This window comes from Leopardus geoffroyi, chromosome D1 (assembly GCF_018350155.1).
Source record: "Leopardus geoffroyi isolate Oge1 chromosome D1, O.geoffroyi_Oge1_pat1.0, whole genome shotgun sequence".
Lineage (NCBI taxonomy): Eukaryota > Metazoa > Chordata > Mammalia > Carnivora > Felidae > Leopardus > Leopardus geoffroyi.
Genome location: NC_059329.1, coordinates 33633413 through 33657680, shown reverse-complemented (window position 1 = coordinate 33657680; position 24268 = coordinate 33633413). Strand labels below are relative to the sequence as shown.

The 24268-nt window shown below is 34.5% G+C and overlaps 1 protein-coding gene across 2 annotated transcripts in view; it reads left to right on the top strand.

Annotated features, from left to right (window-relative positions):
* The window catches only part of CNTN5 (contactin 5), a 1378474-nt gene that overhangs the window by 1238888 nt on the left and 115318 nt on the right, over positions 1 to 24268 (top strand). For both annotated transcript variants that reach the window (XM_045483542.1, XM_045483543.1), the window contains one exon: positions 19233 to 19353. In XM_045483542.1, the coding sequence (XP_045339498.1) occupies positions 19233 to 19353 (121 nt within the window). The remainder of the gene's footprint in view (positions 1 to 19232; positions 19354 to 24268) is intronic.

The window sequence follows — 24268 nt, the reverse complement described above, 5'->3', positions numbered from 1 at the left end:
TCCAGCCACATTTAGTCACATACCAAAATTCTGACCGAAATAATCCATTGGTGTGTTTATTTTTATATTTTAGATGTTGATAAAGATGTTGATTATATATATATATATATATATATATATATATAGAGAGAGAGAGAGAGAGAGAGAGAGAGAGAATATTTCACAGTTTAAATATCAATGAATTCTTTTTGTATATCTACTTTTGTTTCCTAGTTATTCAACTATAGAAAAGTAATTAAGGAGTGGTTATCCTAAATATATAGAGATGAACATTAAACGAACATAGTTTGTATTAGTTAGTTTTTGCTGCAAAATAAATCACTCAAAAACTAAGTGCCTTCAAACCATCATTTATTTAGCTCATGATTTTATGGGTTGGCAATTTGGGCTGAGTTCAGCTGGAGATCATGGTCTCAGCAAGACTCATTCATGCCTCTGTAGTCAGCTGCCAGTCAACTTTGAAGCACTAATGTTAAGGGCTGGCTCAACAGGCTGGCTATAGGCTAAGGATACAGAGGCAAATGAGCCACATGTTTCTTACTGTCCAACAGTAAGAACAGACTTGTTCACATGGAGGTCTCACAGTTCCAAGGTCCAAGAGCAGAAACATCGTGGTCCCATAGGCCTAGGCTCAGAACTTGTTCAATGCCACTTCTGTCACATTCTATTTTAAGGCCATACCAGATTCAAAGGGTAGGGAAACAGGTTTCTGCTGGGAAGAACTGCAAGGTATTGCAGACATTTTTGTAATCTACCACCATCTATCCTCCAGCCACATTTTTTTTTTTTTTTTTTTTTTTTTTTTTTACATTTCTTCAACTTGGAACCCTCTTCCCAGGATTAACAAAAGTCTCATTCAATTATGGTTCCAGTTTCTTTTTTCTTAGCTTTTGTTGCAAAAAGAATTTCACAAAATTTATGACCCAACTCTATGGGTCAGTAATTTGAGATGGGCATTTGAGCTGTCTTTTCTGCTGTTCTCACTTGGGCTTATATATGCATCTGCAGTCAACTACCAGGTCAACTAAGAGCTGTTTGGCGGGGAGAGGGGCGGGGAGGCACCTAGGATGGTAGGTCTCTGGGTTTTTTTTAAATTGTTTTTTAATGTTTATTTTTGAGAGAGAGACAAAGTGTGAGCAGGGAAGGAGCAGAGAGAGAGGTAGACACAGAATCCGAAGCAAGCTCTGGGCTCTGAGCTGTCAGCACAGAGCCGGACGTGGGGCTCGAACTCATGAACTGTGATATCATGACCTGAGCCGAAGTCGGACGCCCAACCGACTGAGCCACCCAGGCGTCCCCACTTTAAGTGGTTTCTCACTCTATAGTGGGCCAGCCCAGGTTATGCCACATGATTGTTACAGGTTTCAAAATAGCAATCTCCAGTGCACATGTACATTACAAGCATCTGTTTGTCCCATGTTTGCTAGTATCTCATTGACTATTGCAAGTCACTTTGTGAAGTACAGTGAGTGTGGGTGGGGGTTACCCAAGGGTGGACTCCAGGAAGACATAAAAAAAAAAAACTTTGGGACCATCACTGCAACAGTCTACCACACAGTCAATTATCAGTGCTAAATGATCCTTAACTTCAACTATGGTATCATTTTTAAGACTAACCTAAAAACTAGATTACACATGTGGTGTTATATAAGGGAAAAATAGTCATTTGCACAACACTAAAACAACATATGCTGTCACTACCAACACAAACTAGGTTAACTGTCTATGTAGTCACTGTCTGATTTGGTCTTTTTTTATTGAGTTAAGTAAGTCAAAGTGCTTGATCTGGTTATGCAAAGTCATTTTTCCATTTTATATGACTTGTGTTTTCTTTTTTAAAATATTAGGAAATTCTAACACTTTGCCTTTTAATAGAAAATTGGCAACAGTTAGAAAAAAGTAATTAACAGAGAAATCTTACTTGTTTAATTAAAAAATGAATTAATTGTTATTTCAGGAAAATAGCATATTCTGAAGATAATTGTAATATTAGCTACCTTATCTATCCTAAAATAATCCATGTTAAATGTCTCTTCCAAAAATTGGTTCTAGTGATTTGTGTGTTTTAGTTCTATCTTGACAAGAACAAAGGCAGGTATATTTATTAATGAATGCTGAAAAAGATTGTGGATATATCTAAAAAAGGAGCATACTGAATATTCCATACCCAAAATAAATTCATAGACTGTTTTAGCCAGTATTCCCAGTTGTTTCTCATTAAAGAATGGTTGGTATAGGTTTTTGTTATCACTGATTTTGCTACAGCTGAAACTCTTGAAGAGAATGGAAATATTTATAAAACTGTTCACAATCTAGAATTAAATAAACAGTTTATCCTATAAGGCTGTGATAACAGTAAAGTCACTTAAGGAAAATAGTAAAGATGAAAAATTAATTAGTTCAACTTCATATCATTTTCAGGTTCTACATTCAATAATTCTGTTTCATATGAAATATACTGATATAGATTACTATTATTGTACTTATAATTGTGGCTTTAAGGTACAATAAAGGAATATAGATATAGGATGTGAATGTGTTCCTCAAGTGAATATTAGACTTGATAATTCAAAATACGTTAAGAGCTTCCAAAATATATTGGAAGATAAAAAAGATGACTAAGGTATATGAAGACATGCAAAACTTGACAAAGTTTATAATGAGTGCAGTGCACATTGTGCAGTTTTGTTGAAATTCTTGTACTCAAAGGTAAAGATTCCATCATTAACATAACGGCAGAAAATTAACTCTTCATTAAGTTTTTTTTTAGCTAGTAATATGTAAGAATACCATGAATACCATCAAAGTCCTTTCGGAAATTCTTCAAGAATTTCTTGTGTAGTCATGATTATAATCTCAATATGGGACTTAAATAAAGGACTTAAAAAATCAACTCAACTGGACAGCTTAATACACCAAAAGGTAATTCAAAAATAGGTTGCATTAGGTCTGCTTAAAAATCCCATGTGCAGCCAAGATAAATTTAAAGACATATTACTGAGTGTTTCTAAGTGGCTTACACATAGTGCAATGTACTTGACCAAGCCAACAATAAAGATTAAGTCTACCAACTAGGAACACCCTAGTGACATCAAACTCTAGTCAAATCTGAAGATCTGAAGAGCAGTTATAAAATGTCCATGTGTTTAGAAGTTCTTAACCATTCATTGGGGTCTCATATAGCTTTGTAAGTTTTACATTTACTCTGACATCAGTGTTACCCACTAATAGTTCTTAATGTTAAAAGTAAAATAACATAGGTTTGAGGTTTGAATGCGGTTGCCAGCATTTATGCAATTGTGCTGGACTGAGAAGCATGGAGAGCAGATAATAGCAAGACAACACTGAAGCAGTTTCCCCAAGATTAACTAAAATATTACCTTTACAAAGAGACTTTAATAGAATATATAGAGTAATATATCACACGAAGACCAGTATCACTCAGCTATAGACTGTTAACGTACAGCCATAGTGCTAGACCACTCTGACATTTAGCAAAAGAAAATTTGAAGACTCTTTGTTAACAGATGCCTCAAAAAGATAATAAGTCAAAGAAGCAGAATCATAAAAAAAAGAGACTAAGTTCTAAATGACCACCTACAGTTATAAACAGAAAGGTACTCTTCACTTGGACATAGTGTAGAAATTGCTGCTTGCTAGGTCTGGATCATTTTAGCCACACAAGCTGATTAGTTTATAGTACTCTGCAGTCATTGAAAAGCACTTAGCTGGTGCTTCTATATGGTAACCATATCTTTCAGATCTACATCAAAGTCTGTTTTTAATTTTTTCACCAAAATGAAGATAGATTTATACATGTACATATGTGTGTATACATATATACATATAGATTATTTGAACATATTGAAAACTAGAAAAAAAAGAATAAATATTCCTTGGTATCATACTAACTTAAGCACCATTAATTTTTGTAATCATGTTTTCATGTACCTCTTCAAGTATACATAGACACATATGTTACACCAGTGAGATCATATCATGCATACTACTTTTATTATACATGCATAATTCCTCTCTACTTTTCTGCTCCCATAACAGCATTTACCATACCTAGCTAAGCTTGTCAATATTCTAATATATGTCCCTTTATATTTTTCTCTGCACTAATGTAATCCTAGACAAATTATATATGTACAGGAAAATTATGATTTTTTAAAAAATTGAAACATATTTTAAATACTTTTTCTGCATCTCATTACTCTTATTTTATTTAAAATGTTGAAAATTCTTCATGTTACCTGATATATCTCTAATTCATTCTTTTTGATACATGCATAAGAGTCCATGGTATGACCATACCTCAATTTATTTAGCCATTTCCCTATTAATAAATATTAACTTTGTTTTCTGTTTTGAGAGATTTATGAAGAATGTTACCAAAAACATCTCTATACATCTGTATCTATGGGTAGTAACAATTTCCTTTCTATGGCATGAGTATACAGGAATGGATTGCAGAGAAAAAGAACAAAATTATTTTTATTTTAAATAGATGCTGCCAGGATTTTCCCAGAAATGATAGAATATCAAATCATGTTACTGAGTGACATTATTGCATAGCAAAAGATTACAAGATAAGGTTGAGAGAGGGTGTCAAGAGTTTTTGATGTGGGCCCAGATTTGTCCCCACTTAGCTGTATTACTTTGGATGAGTCATGTCACCTCTCTGAGTCCTCATCTTCAAAGTGAAAATGTTAGTTGGTGACTCCTAATGTTCTAATTTTAAAGTTCTATGATTTTTGAAGGTTATATTTGAAGAGTAAAACCCAAAACACTCTCCCGATATGGTATCCAATACCAGTGATATCGTTTGAAAAAATTTTAATTAGCACTAACCATTTTTTCAGGAAGGAACATTGATAGCTCCAAAATCACATTTTCCTTTATTAAATATTGCATACCTATTCAATTAATGGAAGATGTTTCAAACTCTCATGATGTCCTTAGAATTGGAAAATTCTTAATGCAAATGGATTTCCAAACTGGAAAAGTAATCTCAAATCTGAATTTTTCCCTATGGCTAAGAATGTATTCATGTATATAATACCATGATAAATGATAAAAATGTCTTCTAAAGCTAAATAAAGATTTCCTCTAAAAGCAACAATAATCTTAGAAAATGGAGCAGTGTACTTTTATCTGGGTAAGAGATCAGCATGCCTTATTTTGTAAAACCAACATACAGGCACACACACACACACACACACACACACACACACACACATTCCATACACAATGGAAAACTCAAGCCCTACTAATAGGAAATCTTAGAACAAAATATATATGCATATATGATTATTGGTGTTGCTATCAATCCAAAGATGTGCAGCCTTGAAGAGTCTTGTAAATATTCTTTGAAATATCAGAAGTTGTATTCCATAGTTAAGGAAGAGTTAGAAGTGGTAGAATATTGATGATTTTTAAAAGATTTTGATAAACTCTGATTTTTATATGTTAAATAACTGGTGATTTCTCATTGATAAAATTGCAAAGCCTTGTTATTAAAAATGAGTTTTCTGTGATAAAATGTCTTGACTAGCTTTCAAAATGTCAGCTGAATTTGACTGAGAGTCTTGACCTTGAACTTTTCATAGTTGGCTTTTGATTGACACATTTTTTTCAATTTGACCTTTTCTTTTAAGGGAACTATTCTTCTGGTTAATATTCACTGGAAGATTGCTATTGTGGCTCAAAATATAAGCAATAGTTTGAATACTCTTTTCTGATATTGATGTGTTTGAATTCCTTAGATTCTATTTTTGATGATGAGAATATTCATGTCTGTGAAAGACAGCACTTAACTGGATGCTGTGACCCAAACTGACTTCTTTCACAGTGAAGTACTTTTTCATTCAGAAACTTGTTCATAAACATTAGTAACTATCAAATTAGGCTAGGAAAAGAATAGTATTTGTTCATGAAGCTCATAGTTGAAATAATATAACTACTTGTTGAAGATTGTACTTGCTAAAATATGTAATAATATTGCAAATAAAATGTGAATACCTTGGGGCTCCTGGGTAGCTCAGTCAGGTAAGTGTCCAACTTCAACTCAGGTCACGGTCTCACAGTCCATGGGTTCGAGCTCTGCATTGGACTGTGCTGACAGCTCAGAGCCTGGAGCCTGCTTCAGATTCTGTCTCTCTCTCTCTGCCCCTCTCCTGCTCACACTTTGTCTCTCTCTGTTTCTCAAAAATGAATAAACATTAAAAACAATTTACTGTGAATACCTGAAAAACTTGAATTGTGAAGGAAAACTTGAAACAGCTAGATATTAAATTGGCAAATTCATCTTTAGAAATTCTTATATAAAATTAATTATTCCATTTGGAATATTATGTTTTTGCAAAAAGGTTAGGTATAAAAGTTTTCCACTATTCTTGCTCATTGTTTTCTTTCAAAATGTCTATAAACCCACAAATTCCATAGAAAACCATATTTTTTTCATATATGTGAAGAGGCTTCTATATGCCAGACACTAGGTATATTAGTAAACTGAATATCACCTTTATTTGTCATCTTTATTTATAAGAATGAATTCCAATTATGGTTGATACTCACAAGATCAAACTATAGCTAAACATTTCTTTAGGTGATATTTATCCAATAGATACAAAGGCCTTTTCTTGTTATAAGTTCATTTATAGCTCAAGAAGATGAAGTGAGAAATAAGTTTATTTTTCAACCCAGCAAGTTCTAGGTTGAAAATATTTCCTCTAACTTCTCTCTAAGAATGAAGATCTTATTTTTTTTAACTCAAGTCACTTCTCTCATACACTATCACAGACAACTAAAAGAAGCCAGTCAATCAATACTTTCAATACTCATTTTCCCTATAAATACCCTTAATCAGATCCATAATTTCATTAGGAACCCTTTGTATCTCCCACATTAACATAGGCGAGGGGTTTGCTAATTCTTCTGCTTGTTCATAACTCAGGCACTTTTGTTCCAGCCTCCAATTACAATCTCCTCAATGTTTTCCCATCCTTCAGTAAGTTTCTTTCGTTCTTCTATGTCTTGGACTGAAGGTCTGGTCACTGGAAAATATTCTGGTATAAACACGGTGTCTGTCTTATACACACACACACTTGAGATCTTTACCCAGGGACAGACTTTATCTGATAGCAGCCTGGATTGATGTTTGCCAAGCCCATTTCTTACTTTGCTAGTCCTTTCCCACCTGATGAGGGTGGAGTGAGAAGTAGTTTTGTTTTTGAATCTATAGTCCTGGCTCCTTCGGATTTTCTGTGTATGCTGCTACAGAAATGAGTGCTTCTCTCTTTTCAGCTCGTTTTTCTGTATTCACACCTTATTATACACAGCTAAAAGAAACCTGTTGGTACTTTTAATTTTCTTTCTAAAAAAATCTTAAGCAAATTCAGTTTGTTCACTGTGAATAATGTGTTGCTCACAATATCTCAGGTGACAGTGCTACCAAACTTTCCAACACTGCATATGAAGGATCATCTTTTCTTCAGTATGCAATAAATATTTCCTCACTGTTTCTCAACCCTTTAAAGCCTTTATCAATAGTCTTCTTGTGATCCTTCCAGCTTTCGTTTATAGTGTCTTCATTGCCTTTTCAGCTTCTGTATAACAACCCCAAAGCCAATGCCACATGTTTAAGCTTGGGTTACAGCAGCACCCACCTCCAGGTACCAAATTATTTTATGGTTATTCACTGCTGTACGACAAGGCACACCTAAGCTTAGTGTTATAAAATGACAACTGCTTTTTCACTGCTCACAGTTTTGTGTGTCAAGATATCAGACAACGAACAGCAAGGATGGGTGGCCTGAAACCCAAGGATGGCTTGAATCTGTTCCACAATAGCTGAGGCTTCAGCTGGGGTAGCCAAGTGGCTGAAGATAGCCTGCATGGCTTAGTAGTTACTATGTGCCATAAGTCTCCAATCTGGATGTTAGAAGGATTGCAAGTTCTTTGTTGTATTTCTTGCAGGGTTAGAATGCCCAAGATAGTTTCTTTGCTTGCAAGTCTGGTGGTTGGGCTAGAATGGTTAAAACTTAGAATATCTGGACTTCTGTCTCTCCATGAAGTCTCTCCACATAAATGCTTGGCCTTTTTATAGAATGACAGCATCAGGAGAGTCTGACTTTTTAAACAGCTGGCTTCTCCCAGAAAAAATGTTCCAGGGGGCCTAGGAAGAAGCTGAAAGTCTTATGATATAGCCACAGAATTTCCAAGACATAATTTCTGCAATATTCTGCTAATCAAAAAGTCATTGACACAAGCCTAGATTCGGGGAGTAGGAAATTAGACCTTGATTCTCAAGAGAACAAGTAGAAAAGTCTATGTGAGCATCTTTAATCTACCACAGTAAACAAGAGGCAAAGTCCTAGACCTAATAAGTTCTTTGAGCAGCATTATATGCAAGCAGTGTTATCATAAAGCATAGAAACAAATGTAGTATAAAAAAGATTATGAGAGACTTGCTACAGTATAGTCTTATGGTTAGCCATAATAAAATAGAGTATGTTTCACCATTGGCTCTTGGAATAAATTTTAAATACCTCATAGTGCAATGTCTTGCTGAAAGAGAGAAGAGATAACTAAGGTAGAAGTGAAGAGAATCTCAACATATTAAATTTAATTCATATGGAACGTTAATGCTTCATTCCAATTATTGGCAGATATTGTACTGTAGGGAGAGGTTGGGGATTAAAAAGCAGGGGAAGAATCAGTCCCCCAGAAGGAGTAATAGTTATGATCATAAACAAATGGGTCATTAACCAATGACACTGAAAGGAGGCAAAAAGAAGCAGTAGATTATACCACGTAGATCTCTTCTCATTTAGTCTTCCAGACTCACCATTAGCCTCCCTGTCCTCCCCCATCATGCCAGAGAACCACAGTGGTAAATTGCTTAATTCTAAGTGACCCAAGTAAAACAAAGACATGCAAAGAAGTGGCCTAATTCCAGAATCATTCCTAAAGTTCTGTGTGAAAATCAATGAAACACAGACTGGCTTACTTATTCCCAACATTTTAGGACCTTATAATAATACCAGATCAACACTGGTCCTAACTAATGAGTGAGATGAGAACTATTATATTCTGGATTCCTGGCCTTTGCTGATTTCAGGGAAGAAATAGAAATTCCACAGATAACTGCCTGAGCACTCTTCCCATAGCCAGACTTGCATGTAGATATTGACTTTGCTGCAGTGTAAATCAGTAGCAGAATAAAATGCAACTTATTCTAGAAACCTGTATATTATGGTATAACAAAATATTGTTAACCTTAAAAGATAAATTGAAAATATTCCAAGACTAAGAAAAAAAGAACAGAAATGTTGATGTATCAGTAAAATGTTGATCCATCTAGATTACATGCTTAGGTTAAGAAGTCAAGTTTGGCCAGTTCTCCTTCAAGTAAAGATATACCATTACAAACTGCCAATGGCTTCATTTAAAAAAAGTTAGCTGAGGGCCATATATATAAGATTCTCTTGATGCTGAATTAATAGTCAGAAAAGGTGGATAATACCATGAAAAAATGAGGGTGATGGGTCATGTGTATTATCAGAAAGGTGATTCTAGGGGCACCTGGGTGGCTGGGTCGGTTGAGCATCTGACTTTGGCTCAGGTCATGATCTCGTGTTCCGTGAGTTCGAGCCCTGCATCGGGCTCTGTGCTGACAACTCAGAGCCTGGAGCCTGTTTCAAATTCTGTGTCTCTCTCTCTTTGCCCCACCCCCAATCATGCTCGCTCTCTCTCTCTCCCTCTGTCAAAAATAAATAAATTTAAAAAAATAAAAAATAAAAAATAAAAAAAGGTGATTCTAGCATTTTAAAGCGAGATGTAGCATTTCATGTCTAGATATGGTTGATGAAAAGCATAAGCTGTCAGAATAATTCTGTGGCTTATTTAGAAAAGTTATTTCTAATAAAAGCAATTTCTAATTTCATGGTTGTAACTACATAATGAAACCATTTTATTTTTATATATTTGCCAAATTTTTTTTTAATTAGTACTAGCGAATCAAATTACCTACAGTTTTAAACAGAATAATAAGGATTAGTTTCATACACAGAAGTAGAATGGAAAGATCTCTTGACTGAGATTCTGGTACCCAAGGATCTTCTATCTCCACACTTAACTTGCCCTTGAATAAGCCACCTACACCTCTTAATCCTCAATTTTCTCGACTGCTATAGGAACTAGTTAAACAAGACGATTTGGTAATTATCTTCTCACACTAAAATAGGTATTTTATACAATGATTTTTTATACTACTAAATTCTTTAACATATAACATTGTATTATAGCTATTTGTCTACCTCACACATTGCATTGTGCATTTCTCCAAGGCATACTTTTTCTCTTATCTTGTAGCATGTGCAGCTCAGACATGACAGATTTTGTATCTTGTACAAATTCCAGTCAACTGAAGCTGTGTTGAGCAGAATGCATAGGTTGGGTAAAATCTCAGGTATATTTTCTATGAGTAAAGGAAAAGGGCATAACTTCAAAGGTGCCAAGTATTTGCAATTTCCTGTTTAGACAAAATAGTTACTCTAACAAATGATTGATAAGTGAATGAATGAATAATTTTATAACTGTGCATGTGCCATGAGTTCTCATAAAATAAAATATGTATCTACTGTAAAGTTTTATTATTCTGGAGCTTTCTTAGTGGTCATGCCATTACTAGCTGTAATCAAAGCCATGTTAATGCGTGGATGAACAAAATTTTTCCTGACTAGTTCAGGATACATAGTTCTGTATGTAACACCAGTGAGAAGTAATTTAAGAAGCATAAGCTTGGCGGGGCGCCTGGGTGGCGCAGTCGGTTAAGCGTCCGACTTCAGCCAGGTCACGATCTCGCGGTCCGTGAGTTCGAGCCCCGCGTCAGGCTCTGGGCTGATGGCTCATGATGGCTCAGAGCCTGGAGCCTGTTTCCGATTCTGTGTCTCCCTCTCTCTGCCCCTCCCCCGTTCATGCTCTGTCTCTCTCTGTCCCAAAAATAAATAAATGTAAAAAAAAAAAAAAAAAAAAAAAAAAAAAAAAAAAAAAAAAAAAAAAAAAAAAAAAAGAAGCATAAGCTTGGTAAAAGATAGGAAGATTATTCCATTACTAGACAATGGTATAATTCACTCTAAAGGAAAACTTTTTCTCTGTCTTGATTAGTAACATCTTTCTAGATCACTGTATTTTTAACACAAATGTAAGAAGATGCAATCTATTCTATTTCTATTTTTTACACTGAGTAAAAGTACAAATCAAGAATATAAAAGAAGATACAAGGGTGCCTGGCTGGCTCAGTGGGTAGGGCATGTGACTCTTGTTCTCAGGGTCATGAGTTTAAGCCCCACAGTGGGGCTTTTAAGAAAAGACACAGACATGGGGCGCCTGGGTGGCGCAGTCGGTTAAGCGTCCGACTTCAGCCAGGTCACGATCTCGCGGTCCGTGAGTTCGAGCCCCGCGTCGGGCTCTGGGCTGATGGCTCGGAGCCTGGAGCCTGTTTCCGATTCTGTGTCTCCCTCTCTCTCTGCCCCTCCCCCGTTCATGCTCTGTCTCTCTCTGTCCCAAAAATAAAATAAACGTTGAAAAAAAAAAGAAAAGACACAGACATTAACACAGAGAAAGATAGGCATTATACAGTTTAGGAAAAGATGCCAACTCTTGTGGTATTTATTCCAAAGAGCACCATTGCCTATAATGTGCATATGTGTTCCAGTAGATCACAGACAATATCAGTGTGGCTTGGAGGGTTGGGAACACTGAGAAAGGCCTTGTGCTTGGTGTAGTGCTCCGCTGTCATCATTTTGAAATTCTTAATAATTTTTGGACAAGGGCATCTGTATTTTCATTTTACACTGTGACCCACAAATTATAGTCCTAGTAGTCAGTTAAGTTTTGTTTTGTTTTGTTTTTTTAAATAAGAAAAAGTCCTTAATATGTAAGACAGCATTTGGAGATTTTGGCGGGTCACTGAGGAACCACTTGAGGGAAGGTGCAGAGAGTACATTTTCTGTTATGGTGAGAGACAAAGTAGGCTGAGTCCAGCCTTAAATACTGATTAAGAAGTTGGACCACCTTGTAGGCCATAAGTAAAGATAGCCAGTGAAGATTTTGCGATTGTAAATAAAATCAGTTTTGGGGAAAGACAAATCTAGCAATGGCATGTCAGATGGGTAAGGGTGAGAGAGAGATAGGGGATAGCATGGAGGATATAAAGAGCTGGTTTGAAAGCTACTATTTAAAACCTAAATTTAGAAGTCAATGCTCATGGAATGATTGTTAAAACTATATGAAGCACACAGAAAGAGAAAAGCTACTCCACACACTCCTCTCATGTTTTTTTTTTCCATCAAAGCTGCATTAAACTAGACAATCACGTGCAGAGTCTATATATGTATACCCAAAACTTCTTATAGCCCATAGAAATAAGTATTGAATTAATTAGTGATCATTTCATTAATAATAAAAGGTGAATACATCAGATATTATTAGCAGGTATGTAAAAGAAACTTTAGCAACCGTTAGAAAGGAGCTAAGAGTAACTTCAAGAATGAATATGCTGATAATTTGTGTGACCTCATCTATTTCATGTCTCCTTTAACTTAGAGACACTGGAATAGTATAGAAAAGACACTGTAAGCACTTAGAGCGTGTCTCAGTCCATCAAGGCTGCTATAACAGAATATCCTAGTGTGCGTGGCTTACACACAACAGAAATTTATTTTTCACAGTTCTGGAGTATGGGAAGGCCCAGATCAAGGCCCTGGCAGATTCAGTGTCTAGTGACAGATGGCCATCTTCTCACTGTATCTTCACATATTAGAAGGGGTAAGAGAACTCTCTGGGGTCTCTTTTGTAAAGGCACTACTCCAATTTGTACTCTACCTCCCAAACACTTCACCTCCAAATACCATCACATTAGGGTTTAGATTTCAATATGTGAGGGAGGGGGGTTATACACACGGTCTATAGCAGACCCGTTTTGCCTTGGTCATTTATGTTAATCTTAAATAAAGGAATGCCCATTTACCTTGCCACTAGAAAACAGAGAGTCAATGCACATACTTTCAGATAAGAAACATTTGGGAACAAACATCTGGCATCCACTGACATGTTAAATGTCACATTCCCTAGTCCTATACGTCTACCTGGGAAAGAAGGAACATTAAGGTGCCACACATGGCATTTTGTCATTCATTCAGTATTCTTCATATATTCAAGTTTGTCATCTAGGAAATGAGTATGATTTAACATTTTTATTTTTAAATTTATTACACTAAAATTTAATTGTAACTTGTCTTGCATATTCTTGCTCTGAGCTGCTTAATAATGTCTAATCTTCATTTTAACCAAGACAGTGGACTGTTCCCATGAATTCCTGACTTTGTGCTTATAATACTAAATAATCCAGCTTGGATACCTGAGTATTCTGAGTTCATCAGAGTTATCAACTCCTTCCTCTTAACCTATGTCACTAAGTAAAATTGTTTCTGCATTTTTCTTCTTACTTAAAAATACATTATTAGTATATGTGTTGAAAATTGAATACCAAAGTCCTAGTAATGGGATGTAAAAGCCATTTTTACCTATTTTTAGTTTTCAATGCATAGTCGGATCCATTTAGTATTTCACCATTATAGCCATAAATGTTTTTGTCAAGTAGTTTTTTGGCCAGTATTATTTCACTGGCAACAATTAATTTTTCTATTTCAGATAATATGCCAATTATTTAGGCATGCACGTTAGTGTCATCTTTTTAAAAAATATATTAAAACCTACGCCATCATGAATATAAAACCTATTATATAAAGGTTTAAGAAAAAATAGTTATAAAAAGAAAACTAATGTGTGTGTGTGTGTATATATATATATATATATATATATATATATATATATATATATACAATTTCCTTTTCATGGTAGAATATTTTAAATCATCCTCTGAAAAAAAGAAATACTGAACAAGGAAAATCTTTCCAGTATTCAAGATTTTATGTCAATAACATCAATCATATCTAATAATCCATGTCTCATAACTGATACTCAGTTTTTTTAAGTTAGAAAAGATTTTTTTATTGCATCTCACAGAATTTATACGCTATGTTACTTTTGCTTTGGAGAGGGGAATTGTTTGTGTGTCTGGCAAGGGCTGCGGAAGCTGGAAATACCCTATTTGAGCCCCTTGGGAAAAGTTGAATGAACCCTAAATAACGGCACAGAAACTGCCATCTCCAGCAGGTTTCTGAGTCCACTATTTACAAAAACACTCAATTCAAGTTACTTGTTGTTTAGATGATTCATTCCCTAAACATTCTCAGAATGCTTACTACGTGCACAGCATTCTGCTAAATACTGCTGGGAAAAAAATGTTTTAAAAGTATTTTACGCTTTTGAAGCATTTCCCAATAGTTCATGTGTGTACTTTGTTTCACTTGATTTCCCTCATGAGAGAGACAGTGCAGTTGTTATTATCCCAATAAAGTGACTTTTCCAGAGTTGCAGGGCTAAGGAAGTTGCTAAACTAAGGCAAGAATTCAGCTCTTCTTATTCTGAGTGCAGCAGTTTCCTTATAAGAGAGAAAGAGGGGTGTATATATATATATATATATATATATATATATATATAATAAAGCTAAGTACTTATCAGAAACCTTACTACAGCTATGCAAAACTTTGACAGACATTTGTTGAAGGAGTGAATACCAATTAAAGAAAGATTCGTCTTGGCTAAGAATGCAATTACAGTGCCCTGTTAAAACAGATAACATTTATCAAACACTTACTATGTGCCAGACACATTGCTATGGGCTATCCCTGCATTATCATATTGCAGCTGTGAGAGAAGTTCTTCATGACAGGGTAGTTTTCCCAAGTTAAAAATTTAATAAACGGTAGAGCAAGGATTCACACAACTCAGTCTTTCCAAAATCTGTATATTACTCCTTACTTATTTTTCCACTATCTTAATGTCTTTCTCCAGTCTTTTCTTACTTATCTTACTAATTTCTTTGAAAGATAAAAAAAAGGGGATGGAGGAGGTATGTCAGGCACAGAGAAGGAAGGAAGCAAAATGTCCATGCATTCATTAGCTCACCCAATGATTGTTGGCTACATCAGCACCTAGCTCAGCTCTAGGACTGCCCATAGTAGATGTTGGGAGCATGAGTAAAATGCTATTGAAGCATAACTAAACAGTAGAAGAATTAAGGAAGCCTAGACAGTGTCCAGAAAGACTGTACCAAGGAGAAAGCATTTGAGCTATAACCAGACATATCTTCTCAGGAAAAGAAAGGAGAAAGAGCATCTGCAACAGAACAATAGGCAGAATTATGGGAAGTATTCCCACGGATGTGGAAATATGAAGGTAAGGCTGTAGAAGCGCAAGTTGCTGTCATAGGAGGTGGCATCATGTTTTGAAGAGTCTTCTGTGTTCAAATGAGGAGACTGGACTTTATCTTCAAGGCAATAAGAGCCAGCCAACACTTTGAACAGCAAAGTTATATGAGTTTCCATTTTTAAGAAGTCTTAACTAATATTCTTATGTTGGATGAGCAGGACATTTAGTCAAAGTGAAATCCAATAAAGATCTGGACTTGAGTGGAAGGATGACATTTCCTATATTATTTCAAAGTCATAAATAAAAATTATAATAATCTAGCAACTGCTCTAGTGAGACTCTGTGAACAAGAAATGTAAATGAATTAGCCATGTTACTGCCCTCACAGAAAATGAAAATACAACCTCTTTATTCATTTTTATCAAAGTATAGTTGACATAAAATGTTACATTATTTTCATGTGTACAGTATAGTAATTCCACAAGTCTATGCATTAGGCTATGCTCACCCATAAGTGTACCAGCCTCTTTCTTAAAGAGGCTTCATTTATTCATACATTCAGCAAATACTTGTTGAGCTCCCACTATGTGGCAATCATTATGCTAGGTGCACAATGCTTGTGCTATGTACAGGTTGTGGGGAAGTTCATTTGAAGTAACATGTAACACAATTTCTTCATAAAGCCAAAAAAAAAAAAAAAAAGCATGAAAGACAAGATATAAAGCAAGTGTCAAAGAAAACAAGAGAAGACAGAGTAACTCCTGAGAGAGAAAAAGTGAAAATGAGGTTTATGCTTAAGAAAGCAAGCATCTGCTGTAAGTAACCATTTAATTAGAAGTGCACTAAATTGTGGAGGTTCTCTCTCAGGAACTACATACTGTGGGCTGAGATTGAGTATAATGGGCTCCCACATGAATTCTTCTCATTACTTCTCTTGAAAGATCAGTAAATCTACTGAAAGGGTAATTCAGGTTTACTGTTCACAATCCATTCATTTCACTTTTAATCTTCCCTGTTTATAATTGTAAAAATACAACACAGATATAATCCAAAAGAGAAGGATGAGCCCAAAATGAGACAATTTCAACTCCTCAGTCTTGACATTGACATAAATGCAATAGGGTATAGACTTTTTATTCCTGATAGATGGTGATGGAGCCTCAGACAGTTAATAAAGCATTGCATACTATTAATTGTGGATATCAAGTAAAAGATAGCATAGCAAAGATAATCTATACTTCATCCTCCTGAATTCCTTAGATATTTATGTGATTTTCAATGAAGACTCTTCTTAATCCCATTAAGCTTTTCTTTTACTATAATTCAACAGAAAGGACAAAGGTTTGGGACTTTCATCCAGGGCAAAAAGAAATCAGTGATTTGAGAAGATAAAGTTCCAGATATTAAGACAATAAATTATTTAATCACAAGAATGTTATTTTACACAATAATTTTTCAATAATGTGAGTTTGAAAACTGATGTAAAATCATTACTTTTTCTGCCATTAAACTACCACCAATCAGTTTGTGATATTGAAAAATAAACAAACAAATAAAAAACAACAAAGCAAAAAACACCAAGCACAGTCTTTCAGAACTATTATTTATGGAAATAATAAAGTCCTCTCTGATTTTCAGGGCCTCTCCTTGGCTTTTCCATTAGACATAGGGCTCATTCTGGATTTATAGTGTTCATATTGATTCCCGATTGATTTCAGTACCCTATAAACAAAACTTCAAAATCCAGGGGGAAAAAGAAATTTTCACACCTAAAATGTACCCATACCACATAAAGTCATAAAAATATCAGTTTATTTATACAATATTAAATTATATTGATTTTAAGCTGAATTATGGGTTATAACGTCTACAATTTGCTTTTGTTTACCTATATTAAACCAAAGAGATTTAAAGTATAAATTTCCTTTTCAGATTTGAAAGGAGTAAGTGCTTATTCCAATAGAGATGAGAAAATGAAATTTAAGAGTATCAATTTATCCTAAGGAAATTAAGAGTATAGTACATTCACTGGACAAATGTCACATTCCTTGAAATAATTATTATGATATTTTAATGCATTCTCACCATGAAGCTTTCCTTTATTAATGACTAAAACCGGCTATGTCTTAACATTTATTTCATGAGAGAAACTTTCAATACCCTTAAATTTCCTATAATAAGACTAATAGAAAAAAAAAAAAAACAGAAATGAAATACCAGAAAGAAATGGTTTAAAATACAGTATACAGTTAAGCATTTCATTTAAATAAAGACACATAATTTGAGAGGTAAAAACTTCCAATGACTTCATACACTTTCAATGATTGCTATGGATAATGAAAAGAATCCAAAGAATTTATAGAAATTCTTCTCACTTTTATGATTTTTATATAACCCATTAGTCTGTATCAAAAGAAGATACAGACCAATTTATAAAATGAGATAACAAAATAAGATTAAAAATTAAAATGAACTCAAATAATCAGTGGGGTACTCCCCTCTAAAGACAAATGCATCATTTTTTTCAAGTAATTTGCCTATTCCAGCAAAAAATTAAAGATTTCTAATCTGAAGTGCTTCTCTGTGGCTTGCATTTAACATTCTTTCCTATGCTCAACTACTATTGAAGAGAAGTGTTGAGTTTTTTAAAAAAAATGTCATTTCAAGCTATGTGCTTCTACTCTCATTCCAGTCAATTGTTTTTTATTGCAACATGAAAACTGAAGAGGGTATTGGAGTTTTGCTATGTTGTTATCCAAAAAAAAAAAAAAAAATACTTATGAGTTGTGAATTCCATATCTTTGCATGTTCACACAAAAAAGAAATCTATCTTTCCTGATAGAGTGAATGAAAGCCAAGATTAAGTAATGAAAGGTTTGTACCTGTCGTTCTAATGTGTAGGGTCATCATAGTTCCCATGAACTGATACATCTAAAAGATATTCTCCCTGGAACTTATTGATCTCCTTAACTGCAGTTATTCTTCAACTATGTTCTAATCATCTTGCTCCCAACAAGAATCAAGTGTTTTGAACATCCTTTGTGTTTTGTAACTACGTTGATTAACAGAGATTCAGGCTGACCCTACTCCCTGATGGTGGTGGTTATGGGAGGAATAAATCTTTGTTATGTAAAGATGCATGGCTTTGGGATCAGCAAACTGTAACCTAAACCCTCTCTTTCTGTTGCCTACAGTGTACTCACAAAAGCAGCCATTCAATAAAGCCACACAGCATAATCTTTTGACTGCTATCTTCTCATAATTAATTTTCACAAGTTTCTATTCCTTTCAAAACTAATGTCTTGCCACAATATAGACCTGTCTCTAAATATCAAAGCAATAATTTTGGCTCACTGATTATTTTTCCTATCCTTTTAAATATATTTTTTTTTAATTTTTTTTAACGTTTATTTATTTTTGAGACAAGAGAGACAGAACATGAACGGGGAGGGTCAGAGAGAGAGGGAGACACAGAATGTGAAACAGGCTCCAGGCTCTGAGCAGTCAGCACAGAGCCCGACCTGAGGCTTGAACTCACGGACCGCGAGATCATGACCTGAGCTGAAGTCGGACGCTTAACCGACTGAGCCACTCAGGCTCCCCTCCTTTTAAATATATTAATGTTTGTGCATATTTAAATATTCCTTAAGTATTGTAGCTGCTAAAACATTATATGCAATATAAGTGTTCAAACTCTATATTAGAAATTGTTGAAAACAACTTCCATGTGTTCCTTAAAATAGGGTATGTTTGGTTTCTGTATTGTTGTCATATAAATTGTAAGGACAAAAATGGGCCCTTTGACTGAATGTGCAAAGTTCTCCTTAAACCACCTTGAACTAGGCAGATTTGCAACATTTTAAACTGGCACTTCATCCCTCTTTCAGCAAGCATCCTCTGCAGATTTAATGATCAGGAACATCCTTCTGATGCATGCTGGGAGATATGGCTGCAGGGTACAGACCACAGCAGACAGTGTGTCAGATGAGGCAGAACTTCTTGTTAGGGGTGAGTATGCTAATAGTGCAGTCTGAAGACATGATCACCATAAATTATCATACAAAGGAATTTAAATGCATGGACTTTGAGCACATCAGTACTGTGCATTTTACTTTCAATTTTACAATATATGTTATTTTTGTTTAACCTTTTGCCTTTGAAAAGATTACATGGAAAACTGCTTCTTAGTAACAGACAAAACCTGTAGATTCAACTTCAGGGTCTAAAACACCTTTAGTAATAAATGGTCACTTACTGTGTCACAAACAATGTAAAATAGAAATTTTAAACAATTGAGCCACAGATATTGGGACTACAGGGATAAAATTTGTGTGTGTATAGATGTGGTTTTCAAATGCAAAGTTAGTGGAAGACCTAGGCACTTTTTTTCCTCCACTAACTTCTAAATTCTGCTTCCCAAAAACAGGAAAAGTGCATGCCTAATATGGTGGCATTTGTAAGTTTTCAACGACAGGGTTTTTTAAGTCTGAAAATGTCAAACAGAATGTGCAGAAATGACAGTTAAGTGGTTTCCACCTATGAACCAGGCTACCAAATTCTGCAGCCCTATAATGTTACATCTTATTTGAATTGAATTAAATAAATGACTACAGCACCAATTTCCTTTAGTGCATTATTCTCCAGTATGGGAAATACAGCTCCTAGCATGCATATTCCCTTTTCTTCTTTCTTTCTTTTTTCTTTCTTTCTTTCTTTCTTTCTTTCTTTCTTTCTTTCTTTCTTTCTTTCTTTTTCTTTCTTCTTTCTCTTCCCTCCCTGCCTCCTTCCCTTCCTTCCATCCTCTTCTTTTTTTCTTTCTTTTCTTTTAGCTTGCAATACAATATACCTACAGAAAATTCCACAAATTATTTGTGTACTGGTGTATAACTCAATAAAACAAATGTGAATTCACCGTAAACTAAATTCAAGATAAGATATAGAACTTTGCCAGAATCGCACCTAGTGCCTCTCCTTTTTTGATTTTAAACAATTACATTTTGAGTGATGAGAGTATTGCATGCTAAGACACTTTGCATGATCTCTGAAAGTAAAAATTCACAATCCATAGCAAAAACATATTTTAGATCAACTTGCCTTTTATCCACTTGGACTGTTTTCCATTCATAATTTTTAAGAATTCATTAATATTATAAAAATCTTGACTAGGAAACATAAGGCATATAGTAAGCTTCAACATATCTTTATTTTAGTTGTATAAATTATTACAGGTTTATTGATTTTTGGTAGTGCATCCATCATTGGTCCAAGTAAAATGTTGTTTTTGAAATAAGTGGGTATCTGAGTGAGTTTGTTCATTTTGCGGTGTGTTTCTGTTCAAAAGGCTATTTGAACTTTTCTCCAAATTTATCTGAAGAATGTGTATCTGTATTACCCTTTTATAAAACATCAACCTTTTAAAGTGCTCATCCTCTCATGATATTCCATTTAGCTAAATGTTTTCCTTTGTGCATTTTGAAGTTATAAGGCTCATGGAATTGCAAACACCATACTGCGGTCAAATTTATGGAAAATCACTTTCTTCTCTTGCTGTGGTCTGTTTTAGATTATGTATATTTATTGGGTAGCACTGGCCTAGTAATTTAGAATGATGCTCTTAAAACTGGAGCTTTCCAAATGAATAACACAATTTGGAGGCTGATAACAAGAAACTAGGTATTTTTACAGGATTGTGAGGGGCAAATTTAAGTGGCAAACCAACATTCTGCTTTGTAAGTAAAATTAAACTCAACAGGGTTTAGAACATAACTCAGGTTCAGCTTTTTTGTGTTCTGCTCTTTTAGCCTTTGGCTTTATGCCTAGGAGAAGATAAAATGCATAAATTTTGGAATTATGTCCAAAAGAAATTTCAGATAGGTTTCTATTGTCTGAATATTCACGTAACATTCAGCTCAAGTTTTCATTTAAAGTCAGTTTGATCAAGTCACCAATTTTCTATTATATATTTGCATTACTTTTCTAAAATTACTAAAAATAGCTTGCCTTTTCTGCCTGGTTGGTCATGGATTTAAAAACTTAATGGGATTTTTGTTCTTCTTTTTTTTATTTTTACTATTTTTGTTAACAGTTCCTGGTAATTGAAGCAGCTTGGATGTTTGACTATTGCTGTTTTCATGTTGGCTAGTGAAATAAAACTTAAAATAGTTTTACCTTGCTATTCTTTCTCCTATTCCCATTCATTGGTTTATAAACTTAGAGAATTCTAATAGTACAGGCCACAGGGCCAAAATTGAGCATTCTAAATGGAGTTTTTCTAATGATGGCTATAATTCCAGCAGTAGAATCCTTAAAGTACACTTATTCAAGTATGTGTCACATAAAAATGGGAACAGTAAAGACAATTCCATCATACATCTTCCTATAGAATACCATCATTGGATTGTCTCAGCAGTTCACTTTGTTCATTGTTGAGCACAAAGAACATTCTTGGGTGGCAAGGGATATAGTTCCATAACCCTGTAATTCTATTTCAGTGAAGATTCAGGGGACTAAAAATCTATGTTTCCCAAGACTGATGGAAGCTACTTTTTTATCATCTCCTGTCCCATCAGAGATAGTCTATGAAATTCTTTTGTGCATGTTACCAAATCCTGAAATTCTTCTTCTGGCCCCATAAGCATATCAAATTGGAGCTCAGGGGTGTAGCCCTAAAACTTCATATTGCCTGTTTAGAATCTGAGTGTTCCTGACTAGTAACGCCTCCTGCTTCTCTTCCCATTCTCTACTTTAAAGCTACATTTCCCCCAAATGCTTGTTTCCACTGTTGCTTCATTTTGTTTGTGAATGTCATTCTATTATTCTCTTCTTTCCACTATTTTATCATCCTCCAAAAATTGAATTTTCCCATAAATAATCTTCTGAAGCATAAAATCACTTGTTCTCACATACTTAATATTCAGTGAACCAGCATTATAGCACCACCATGAATAATTTGCAGAACGATAATAGAAGTAATGAATATGTTAAAATAAATTATTTTGCTGAAATACAAAAGGATGTTAAAGCCACACCTGGACATCTATGCACAATTTAAGTCACTTATTCAAGTGTGATATAGCAACAAAACAGAAAGTAAGGCTAGACAATGCTATAGGGAACCTCTTTACAGATAGATAGAACTGTACTATGATCCAGGGTAAAGGAAATTGATCATTCGGAGAAAACACTAAATGAGATACACAATTTGTAAGGAACCAATACTCTCCACAAATATGAGAGATGATTGAACACAATATGAAAGATTCCAGAAAAAGGAGTGTTAGCTTTTTGTTACCTTATTTTACAAAAATGAATGTTAGAAATATGTTTCCCAAAGCCAATATAATTGTAGGAAACTATCATGGTTCAAAGAATAAAATGTGTTTAACTAAGCTGCAGTGACTGGGGACCAGAGCATTGAGTTCTGTTTATTCTGCCCAGAGGCAGAAAAAAGAGTTTAAAAATTCACTTCTTCATGCAAATTTTATACTCATAATACTCTGTTTATTAATACAAAACAGCAGGTCAAGAACTCTTGGGACAGTCAAAGAAGAATCAATAATCTTTTGGTTCTTCCTGAATGCATAACCCATATGCACTCCTTTCTCCAAACATGGACACAATTTTCATTTCCTGGGTTACAATTTACAGGATGAATCTCATGTGTATTAAATTGAATCTGAGAAGAAACAGTCCACCTGAGGATGTAATTTGTTTAAAGATATCCCACTGTTTATAACCACTCACCCTTCCTCCCACCTATCACTTGTTCAACTTGGGGATAAACCTGTCTTTCAATCTTATTTCCTTTACACTTTCCATCAATTCAATTTCATTTATTCTTTTCAAGAAAGATTTTTCCTTGAATATGTTACCTTTAACCTCTCCCAATCACCTAGTCACTAAGAATCTAAAACTATTAAAAGTTTGACTGTTTTGTCTATTAAATAAATCAACAGGTATCTGTTGATAATTTGCTATTCATTTACCTCATCCATTCATTCAGCACCTTCTCTGTATCAAACACTGAGCTAGGCATTTGGAATGGAAAGATGAAGACACCAAGGTCTCACCCCTTTGTGTGGCTCTATGGCCACTAGTCTGCTAGTGTGAGAGGCATCTTTAGAAATGCATGTGAAACACTAAAAAAGTAAAGCTCTCCGGATAACTTTCAGTCTTTTAGGGGAAATTATGAAATACTAAGTGACAGTGTAGGCATATACATAATCTCTGCAACCCAGTGCAAACTAAAAATGCAGAGCCCTTGGGTCAAAACTTTGTAAAAATTTCAAGACTATGACAGCAGAGCATTAATCCACATATGGAGACCTTCTAAAGTAAGGACCTGAGTGATTGTTCAGGTTACACAGCCATGAAGCCAACCTTCTATAGTTATTAAATTATGTATTACTATTTATGAAGGAAAGGAGTTTAGCAAAGGATATTAAAATATCTTATTTTTTTACAATTACAACAAAATTGTCTAAATCTTAGTATTTTTGTCTGTAAAATTAGCCTATTAGAGCCTTTTCAGAGGTTTTATCAGCTTTTTGCATGAAATATCTTTTTAATTATTCTACCCCATTTTGAAAGATTTTGTTTATTGTGTTAAACATTAATTCATATTTCTATTTTATTTCCCACCAAAAACTCTTATCATCATGCAGTAGCTGGTATTACCAAACTAGTTGATTTAAATGTAACCAATAACGGAGACATTACATTTTAGCTGCTTGTGAAGTGTTACCAATTTTGTTTTCTTTTGTTTCATTTTCAAATAGCAGAAGATTAAACCTAAAGATGTCAATTACTACCTGATGGAAACCAGTTTGGAACCTTTGATTAAATACTCTACAAATTTTCTCCAAACTATAATTTTCAGTGATTCTCACTAACTAGAGAGAAAAGTTGGAGAATTTTCTGTCTT